The 9,830-nt window shown below is 55.4% G+C and overlaps 2 protein-coding genes across 2 annotated transcripts; both read left to right on the forward strand.

Annotated features, from left to right (window-relative positions):
* Nucleotides 1–215: 215 nt before the first annotated feature.
* Nucleotides 216–1,733, forward strand: LOC140000808 (uncharacterized). Its single transcript, XM_072031627.1, has 2 exons — nt 216–490; nt 614–1,733. The coding sequence occupies exon 2, from the start codon at nt 701–703 to the stop codon at nt 1,712–1,714; it is 1,014 nt and encodes a 337-aa protein (XP_071887728.1). The 5' UTR covers nt 216–490; nt 614–700; the 3' UTR covers nt 1,715–1,733.
* Nucleotides 1,734–5,597: 3,864 nt separating this feature from the next.
* LOC140000775 (uncharacterized) lies at nt 5,598–7,730 on the forward strand. The gene is made up of 2 exons (XM_072031537.1): nt 5,598–6,487; nt 6,611–7,730. Exon 2 carries the CDS (start codon nt 6,698–6,700, stop codon nt 7,709–7,711), a length of 1,014 nt encoding a protein of 337 aa, XP_071887638.1. The 5' UTR covers nt 5,598–6,487; nt 6,611–6,697; the 3' UTR covers nt 7,712–7,730.
* Nucleotides 7,731–9,830: the final 2,100 nt, after the last annotated feature.

The raw sequence follows: 9,830 nt of genomic DNA on the forward strand, positions 1-9,830 counted from the left end.
GTGGAGGGTCTGGCTGCAGGTGAGGAAAAGAGTTTTCACCAACATGGGGCTTGGCCACTGAAACAGGCCTCCCAGGGAAGAGGTCACGGTAGCAAGTTTTGTGAACTGCAGGAGTCCACAAAACGTCTGGGAAGTGCTTTCAGACATGTGCTTTGTTTTTTGGGGGTCAGCCAGAGCGATGGGCTCTGAGGTCACCTAGCGATAGGCTCTGAGGTCAGCCAGCAACGGGCTGTGACCTCACAGGCCTCGCTGCTTATCTTGGGGCGCCGTCAGAGCCTGGCCCAGCCTGGCTCGTGCCTGGACTCCCGCTGAGCGTTTGTGCGAGGCTTGGAGTGCCGAGCAAGGATCTCGAGAGGAGTTGTTGGAGCTGTGCTGTGGGGCCGTCGGCAGCTGCTCTCAGTGCCTGTCCCCACAGCCAGTGCCTGCGTTTCCCCGGCCCTGCCTGGCTCAGGCAGCCGGGGCTGTGTGGAGAGTGCTCGCAGCAGTGCAGGTGAGCTGTGCGGGGACACGTGCCCCGGGGCTGGGCTTGGGGTTTTGTCCTGCTGAGGGGCCGGGACACTGCCGCTGCCCGCTCCGGCACAGCCACTGACCCTGGCCTCTCTCTTTCTTGCAGCACACAGCACCTGTGGCAGCGGCGCCAGCCAGGGGAAGCAGCTCCCCATCTGCAGCTCTCCCCAGCCCGCTGCAGCGAGCCGAAGCCATGGCCAGTGAGGCCAAGGATGTCACCTGCCCCGTGTGCCAGGGGGCCCCCAAGGAGCCCAGCTACGTCCTCCCCTGTCTGCACCGCTTCTGCTTCGGGTGCATCATGCGCTGGGCCAAAAGAAGCAGCACCTGCCCCCTCTGCAGGCAGCGCATCACCTCCATCCGCTACTCCATCTGGGCGGAAGACGACTTCCTGGAGGTGCAGCTTGCCCCCGACACAGAGGACCAAGATGACAGCCAGCAGGACGAGCAGGGGGCTGCGGAGCCGGTGCCCCAGCCTGCCGTGGGAGGCCTCCTGCCCGAGGAATGGGCGGCCCTCTTCAGGGAACACCTGGAAGTCCTCGGTCCGCTGCGCTCCTGGGTGCGACAGCAAGCCAGGGAGCTGTTCGACGCTGCCTGGTGGGACCAGGATGTGCTGGAGGCCACCGTCATCGCCTGGCTGTGCCGCTGCGGGCTGGATGAGCAGGCCTTGGTGCAGGAGCTGCGGCCATTGCTGCAGGGCCACACAGTGAACTTAGTGCAGCGGCTCATCTCCATCATGCTGCAGATATGCAGCGAGGAGTACCTGGAGCACCTGGGATTCCTGGAACCCCGTCCTGCCAGCCTGCAGTACAACGGCCCTGAGGTGGACCTCGAGGGCTCCCAAGACACCTGGGAGCCAGAAGACAGCCCTGCGGCCACCCCCAGCCCGGCTGCCTCCCCCTGGGACACTCCTGCCAGCAGCCCGGAGGATTCTGACGTCGAGGAGCTGCCCAGCACCTCCAGTGCTGCCCTACCTGGGGGTCCTGGCCATCTGCCCACCGCACCCATCCCCGGGGAGCTGGAGGAGACCTTCAGAGAGCCTGAAGAGGAGGAAGCAGAACACGACGCGGTGCCAGGCTGCAGCCAGGGACCTTCTCCTCCTGGCCATGGCAGGGACAGCTCACCTGGGGGGCCCCAGCGCCCCCCAAAGAGGAGGGCCGACAGCAACTCGGACTCTCCCCAGCCCTGCAAGAGGCCCCGGCGCCTTTAGCAGGGCACATCTGGTTGTCATCCAAATAAAGAGTTGTGACCCTGCCACAGATAGTGTCCTGGTCTCCTTCGTAGAATCACACAATCGCACAGTCATAGAAACACAGAGTGGCTCAGCTTGGAAGGGACCTTAAAGATCACCTAGTTCCACTCCCCCTGCCATGGCCGGCGATGCCACTGTGATATATGGCATAATAGTTTGTGTCAAGAAGATGGTTGATATTAATAAAGAAGGGGGAGATGGGGGAGTGTGGCCATGGGGGTCGGCAAGCCCCGTGGTTGGTGGCAACGTCAGACGCTTAACAATGGGCATGTAACATGCCTTTACATCAGGCATGTAAATAGAGTTTAGAGGGAATAAGGAAGGGTGATTCAGGAGATGCCATGCGGTCTTGGGTTGCTTCTTCTCCAGCCATTAAGGCCTGGAAGTTGCTGGGTGTTTGCTGTTGTTGTTATATGCAACATATGTTATATGCAGACCTTGCTGATGCTATTTCAAAATAATTAAAAAAGCAAGGTAGGAATTAAAATTATTTCACTTCTTGCGAACACAGAAGAGTGGCTTTTAAATTGGGGGAGAAAATACAGCAGAAAGAGCTCGAGGTTGGAGATGAGAATGGTTTAATGAAAGGGAAGGGGGAAGTGGAATAAAAGAAACCAAAGAAACAATAAGGTTGCGCGGAAGCACAGAGAGAAGGAAAAAGAAATATTCTCTACTTCCCATCAACGAGCAATGTTCGGCCACGTCCTGGGAAGCAGGGCCTCAAAACGCGTAGCGGTTGTTCAAGAGGAACAGCCCCCTCCCCCACGAGAGCCCCCCTTGTTATTGCTGAGTGTGACATCAGGTGCTCTGGAATGTCCCTTTGGTTGGCTTAGGGCAGCTGCCCTGGCGATGGCCCACCCCCAGCCTGCTGGCTCCTGGGGGCTGCGAAGGAGTCCTGATGCTGTGCCAGCACTGTGCAGCAATAGACACAGCACTGGAGTGACACCAGTGCTGTTCCAGCTCTGAGTGCAGAGCACAGCACTGTGTGGGCTGCTGCAGGAAAAAGGTGACTCCAGCCCAGACAGACCCAACACAACCTTCACCCCTTAGTCCATAACATTCGTGTCACACTCGGGTCCCACACAGTTTAGTGTGTAGATTCTCTCATCACCACTGTTCTCTGTCTGGTAAAGTATGTATACGCCTGTACTTCTTTTCATTCCACAGGTCTTTCCCCACAATGTCCATAGAAACATGAAAGCATGGTGGGTCCAGCTTCATCTGTTCAAGTGGTCACCCAGGGCAGGCAAAGTTGCTTTTCTTGACACCAGCCCCAGCTCAGCTCACATCACTGTTGCACTGCCCGGTTCCTTGCAAAGTTGACCTGTCGCTGGTTCTGCAGTGTCCTCCTACACCACATAACTTGGATTACAGATTAATTTTCTCCCAAGGCTAAATCTCCTTTGGGCACACACCTGATATCCCCATCTTTCTGCATTGCTCACCAGGTATAGCCTGGTCGTTGGGACAAGACAATCCCACGAGTGGGTTTGCCTTTTCCCACGGCAGGGGCCACCCACACCGCCTTCCCCATCCACTTCCCCACATGCACTACGGGGACTTGAGCTTCTCCCACGGTGCGTAGGGGTTTTGTTTCGGCAGGACCAGGATGGCTGTCAGACCCCCCGTTGTTAACTAGCCAAGTGGCCTCTGGTAGATTTCTATCCCAATGTTTCCACGTCCCAGCACCCAATGCTCGCAGCATAGACTTTAACAGTCCGTTGTACTTCTCAACCTTCCCAGAGGCTCGTGGCTGATCAGGGATGTGATCCACCCACTCAATGCCGTGCCTCTTTGGCCCAGGAGGTGACCAAATTGTTTCGGAAGTGACTCCCATTGTCGGACTCAATTCTCTCTGGTGTACCATGTCGCCACAGCACTTGCCTTTCCAGGCCCAAGCTAGCGTTTCAGGCCGTGCCATGGTTTACGGGATACGTTTCCAGCCACCCAGTAGTTGTTTCTACCGTGGCAAGTATGGACCGTTTGCCTTGGCGGGTTGGTGGGAGTGGTCCGACGCAGTCAACCTGCCAGGCCTCACCATACCGAAATCCAAGACATCTCCCCCTGTTCCAGGGAGACTTTACCCTCATGGCTCGTTTGACTGCAGCACAGATCTCACACTGGTGGGTAACCTCTGTGATGGCCTCAAGGGTCAGGTCCAGCCCTCGGTCACGAGCCCATGTGGATGTGGCATCCCCCCCTAGATGTCCTGATGTTTCATGGGCCCATTGAGCTACAAACAGCTCACCCTTACGTCCCCAGTCCAGGTCCACCTGAGCCACTTCACTTGTCAAAGCTCGAGCCACTTCTTTGTTGTTCTGATGTTCTTCGGTGGCACGATTCTTAGGCATGTGGGCATCTACATGACGTACCTTTGCAGCCAGGTGTCCTACCCAGGCAGCGCTATCTTGCCACAGGGTAGCAGCCCAGATAGGCTTACCTCTGCGCTGCCAGTTGTTCTGTTTCCATTGCCGCAGCCACCCCCACAGAGCATTTGCCACCATCCATGAGTCGGTGTAGCGATACAGTACTGGCCGTTTTTCTCTTTCAGCAATTTCTAGGGCCAGTTGTATAGCTTCATTTCTGCATACTGACTCAACTCACCTTCCCCTTCCACGGCCTCCACAACTCGTTGTGTGGGACTCCACACAGCAGCTTTCCACTACAGACGGCCCCCTACCACACGGCAGGATCCGTCAGTGAACAACACCTACTGCTTTGTGTCTTCTGGCAACTCGTTGTGTGCTGGTGCTTCTTCAGCACCAGTTACCTCTTCTGTCCGCACTCCAAAATCCATGCCCTGCGGCCAGTCCATGATCTCCTCCAGGATTCCCGGGCGCTTGGCTTTCCCCATTCGAGCCTGCTATGTAATTAACGCTACCCACTTCCTCCACAGTTGCATGGTGTGTAGTGGGGATTTTCCCTTTGAACATCCAATGTAACACAGGTAGCCGTGGGGCCAAGAGGAGTCGTGCTTCTGCACCAACAACTTCTGAAGCGGCTCGAATCCCCTCACATGCTGTTAATATTTCCTTTTCAGTTGGGGTGTAATTGGCTTCCTTGATAGCCCCAGCTCCAGAACACCAGAGGTCGATCTGGGAAGCAACCCTCAAAACGCGTAGCGGTTGTTCAGGAGGACAGCCCCCTTCCCCACGGGCGCCCCCCTCTTTATTGCTGAGTGTGGCATCAGGTGTTATGGAATATCCCTTTGGTTGGTTTAGGTCAGCTGCCCTGGCAATGGCCCCTCCCCATCACTTGCCCACCCCCATTGATTTCCTTTCATCAAGTGGTCAACCATCTGGTTGCCCAGGGGAAGCCAGCTGATGGCACCTGTTTGGATTTCAGCACAGCTTCGGATCTGCTTCTAACTGTCTCCTTCTGGACAAATTGGGCAGCACACAGCTAGAGCAACGCATAATGCGATGGGTGAACAAGGGGCTGACGGGTCGGGCTCCAAGGGTAATTGTAAATGGGGTCGCATCGGGGTGGCGGCCAGTCACTAGGGGCTTCCGCAGGCCTCCATTTTAGGGCCTGTTCTCTTCAGGGTTGTCCTGACCGACTCGCATGTAGGACTTGAGGGCAGATGGAGTCCATTTAGGCATGATGCTGAACAGGAAGGAGTGGCTGACTCCATCAAGGGGACGAAGGCTTTGCAGAGAGATCTTGACAAATCAGAGAGCTGGGCAATCCCCAGCAATATGAGGTTTAGCAAGAGCGAGTGAGGCATTCCACGCCTGGCAAGGGGCAACCCTGGCGGTACGGACAGTCGGGGGGACGAGAGGCTGGAGCGCAGCCCTGCAGAGCGGGATCTGGGGGTTTTGGTCAATAGCAAGTTGAACGGGATTCAAGCACGGGCCCTGGCAGCCAGGAGGGGAACCGCATCCTGGGCTGCCTCCAGTATGGCATTGCCAGCCGCTCGGGGGCAGGGATTGCTGTGCTCTGCTCCGCGCTCTTTCAGCATCGCCTCGAGTCCTGTCTGCACTTCTGGTCAGCACACTAACAGAAGGACATAAAACTCTCTGCAGAGTGTCCAAAGGAGGGCTTGGAAGTGGTGAAGGATCTGGAGGGCAAGATGGATGAGGAGCACGTGAGGTCTCCGTGTTTGTTCAGCCTGCACGAGACAGAGGAGAAGCCTCGTGGTGGCCTGCAGCTTCCTCACGAGGGGAGCAGAGGGGCCGGGGCTGAGCTCTGCTCTCTGGGGACACTGACAAAACTCGAGGGAATGGCAAGGAGATGGGACAGTGGAGGGTCTGGCTGCAGGTGAGGAAAAGAGTTTTCACCAACATGGGGCTTGGCCACTGAAACAGGCCTCCCAGGGAAGAGGTCACGGTAGCAAGTTTTGTGAACTGCGGGAGTCCACAAAACGTCTGGGAAGTGCTTTCAGACATGTGCTTTGTTTTTTGGGGGTCAGCCAGAGCGATGGGCTCTGAGGTCACCTAGCGATAGGCTCTGAGGTCAGCCAGCAACGGGCTGTGACCTCACAGGCCTCGCTGCTTATCTTGGGGCGCCGTCAGAGCCTGGCCCAGCCTGGCTCGTGCCTGGACTCCCGCTGAGCGTTTGTGCGAGGCTTGGAGTGCCGAGCAAGGATCTCGAGAGGAGTTGTTGGAGCTGTGCTGTGGGGCCGTCGGCAGCTGCTCTCAGTGCCTGTCCCCACAGCCAGTGCCTGCGTTTCCCCGGCCCTGCCTGGCTCAGGCAGCCGGGGCTGTGTGGAGAGTGCTCGCAGCAGTGCAGGTGAGCTGTGCGGGGACACGTGCCCCGGGGCTGGGCTTGGGGTTTTGTCCTGCTGAGGGGCCGGGACACTGCCGCTGCCCGCTCCGGCACAGCCACTGACCCTGGCCTCTCTCTTTCTTGCAGCACACAGCACCTGTGGCAGCGGCGCCAGCCAGGGGAAGCAGCTCCCCATCTGCAGCTCTCCCCAGCCCGCTGCAGCGAGCCGAAGCCATGGCCAGTGAGGCCAAGGATGTCACCTGCCCCGTGTGCCAGGGGGCCCCCAAGGAGCCCAGCTACGTCCTCCCCTGTCTGCACCGCTTCTGCTTCGGGTGCATCATGCGCTGGGCCAAAAGAAGCAGCACCTGCCCCCTCTGCAGGCAGCGCATCACCTCCATCCGCTACTCCATCTGGGCGGAAGACGACTTCCTGGAGGTGCAGCTTGCCCCCGACACAGAGGACCAAGATGACAGCCAGCAGGACGAGCAGGGGGCTGCGGAGCCGGTGCCCCAGCCTGCCGTGGGAGGCCTCCTGCCCGAGGAATGGGCGGCCCTCTTCAGGGAACACCTGGAAGTCCTCGGTCCGCTGCGCTCCTGGGTGCGACAGCAAGCCAGGGAGCTGTTCGACGCTGCCTGGTGGGACCAGGATGTGCTGGAGGCCACCGTCATCGCCTGGCTGTGCCGCTGCGGGCTGGATGAGCAGGCCTTGGTGCAGGAGCTGCGGCCATTGCTGCAGGGCCACACAGTGAACTTAGTGCAGCGGCTCATCTCCATCATGCTGCAGATATGCAGCGAGGAGTACCTGGAGCACCTGGGATTCCTGGAACCCCGTCCTGCCAGCCTGCAGTACAACGGCCCTGAGGTGGACCTCGAGGGCTCCCAAGACACCTGGGAGCCAGAAGACAGCCCTGCGGCCACCCCCAGCCCGGCTGCCTCCCCCTGGGACACTCCTGCCAGCAGCCCGGAGGATTCTGACGTCGAGGAGCTGCCCAGCACCTCCAGTGCTGCCCTACCTGGGGGTCCTGGCCATCTGCCCACCGCACCCATCCCCGGGGAGCTGGAGGAGACCTTCAGAGAGCCTGAAGAGGAGGAAGCAGAACACGACGCGGTGCCAGGCTGCAGCCAGGGACCTTCTCCTCCTGGCCATGGCAGGGACAGCTCACCTGGGGGGCCCCAGCGCCCCCCAAAGAGGAGGGCCGACAGCAACTCGGACTCTCCCCAGCCCTGCAAGAGGCCCCGGCGCCTTTAGCAGGGCACATCTGGTTGTCATCCAAATAAAGAGTTGTGACCCTGCCACAGATAGTGTCCTGGTCTCCTTCGTAGAATCACACAATCGCACAGTCATAGAAACACAGAGTGGCTCAGCTTGGAAGGGACCTTAAAGATCACCTAGTTCCACTCCCCCTGCCATGGCCGGCGATGCCACTGTGATATATGGCATAATAGTTTGTGTCAAGAAGATGGTTGATATTAATAAAGAAGGGGGAGATGGGGGAGTGTGGCCATGGGGGTCGGCAAGCCCCGTGGTTGGTGGCAACGTCAGACGCTTAACAATGGGCATGTAACATGCCTTTACATCAGGCATGTAAATAGAGTTTAGAGGGAATAAGGAAGGGTGATTCAGGAGATGCCATGCGGTCTTGGGTTGCTTCTTCTCCAGCCATTAAGGCCTGGAAGTTGCTGGGTGTTTGCTGTTGTTGTTATATGCAACATATGTTATATGCAGACCTTGCTGATGCTATTTCAAAATAATTAAAAAAGCAAGGTAGGAATTAAAATTATTTCACTTCTTGCGAACACAGAAGAGTGGCTTTTAAATTGGGGGAGAAAATACAGCAGAAAGAGCTCGAGGTTGGAGATGAGAATGGTTTAATGAAAGGGAAGGGGAAAGGGGAGAAAAAGAAACAAGAGAAACAATAGGGTCGCGGAAGCACAGAGAGAAGGAAAAAGAAATATTCTCTACTTCCCATCAACGAGCAATGTTCGGCCACGTCCTGGGAAGCAGGGCCTCAAAACGCGTAGCGGTTGTTCAAGAGGAACAGCCCCCTCCCCCACGAGAGCCCCCCTTGTTATTGCTGAATGTGACATCAGGTGCTCTGGAATGTCCCTTTGGTTGGCTTAGGGCAGCTGCCCTGGCGATGGCAATGGCCCTGTTGAATTCTGTTGAATTCAGACTGTTGAATTCTTAATGCAATTGCTCTATTATTATTAATATTGTTATTGTTATTATTATTTATTTATTATTTATTATTATTATTTCAATTGATGGCAATTACAGTGATTCCATAAATTGTATTATCTTATGTGACAACAGTGTGTTTGTACAGCAGACCTTGTAATTCACAAAGAGCAGTAAGTTGTCCTCATGAGCTTTGCTGGAAATTAGTCTGGGTATCTTTAACTCAGATTTTGCCAGCGTCACCTTCACCAAGACAAGTCTCTCCTGAACAAATCTTTGAGACTAAGAAATAAACCTAGCAAATCCCAACCCTAGTCCTAACATTTTTTGGATTCTACAAAGGTTACACTTGGGTGACTGTCTTGCCCATTAACTGGATTTTACTACTCCTACAACAGTGACAATGGAGTAAGAAGCACTTCCATGCTAGAGCTGTGCTGTTTACAGCTCAACTTATTTACAATGCCAAAAAGTGTGCTTGTGGGAGCAGACTGGGATATGCTGAAGTGTGGACATATTTCACTTTGCTCCTTCAGTTTTGAAAGTGGTAATAGCCAGCAGAGGGGACCTGGCAGCCAGATGTGGTGACACCTGGAACTGCCTCTGTTAAGTGACACTGATTTCGGATTTAGATCTGGATTTTAAGAGTAATCAACATAAATAAATAAAGCATCAGTATTTTTGTTTGATGCCTTCACTAGGTATCAGTCTGCTCCATGCGCCCACATCTGACTTGGAAAAACATTAGTGGTTATTAATCAGAACTAAAGGCGAGTTCCCAAGGGTCAACGGCTGGGATTAGTGTGGTGTCTAGACAGAAGTGAGAGGCTACAATTAGCACAGTCAGTGCCCTTGGAAACTGGCAAGGGTTCTGTTAATACTGGAAGGTACCACACGCCTTAACGTGACTAATGAGTTAAGTCAGCAGCTGACCTGGGATTACCAAAGACTGCCAGGCTAATTTCAAGGCCATGGTGGGTTTTGGGGTCCCCAGCAAGTGTCAGTAAGCTGTGACCAGTTTCTCTTTTACAAGATGTTTTAGGGTATGTTCAGGAGTCATGCTACCAGGAATCACACACCACAGAAATGCACTTCAGATCATTTAATATTCACTTTACTGTTTTTTACTTATTTACTTTGACGCTTTTTTTTTTTTTAACTTATTTTCCATGTGTCCAAAACTTAAGGC

The sequence above is a fragment of the Anas platyrhynchos genome, chromosome Z, assembly GCF_047663525.1.
Source record: "Anas platyrhynchos isolate ZD024472 breed Pekin duck chromosome Z, IASCAAS_PekinDuck_T2T, whole genome shotgun sequence".
In the NCBI taxonomy this organism is placed as follows: domain Eukaryota; kingdom Metazoa; phylum Chordata; class Aves; order Anseriformes; family Anatidae; genus Anas; species Anas platyrhynchos.

What these genes read in the sequence shown, in the direction of transcription:
- LOC140000808 (XM_072031627.1), top strand. Translation starts at nt 701, where the DNA reads ATGGCCAGTGAGGCCAAGGATGTCACCTGCCCCGTGTGCCAGGGGGCC.
- LOC140000775 (XM_072031537.1), top strand. Translation starts at nt 6,698, where the DNA reads ATGGCCAGTGAGGCCAAGGATGTCACCTGCCCCGTGTGCCAGGGGGCC.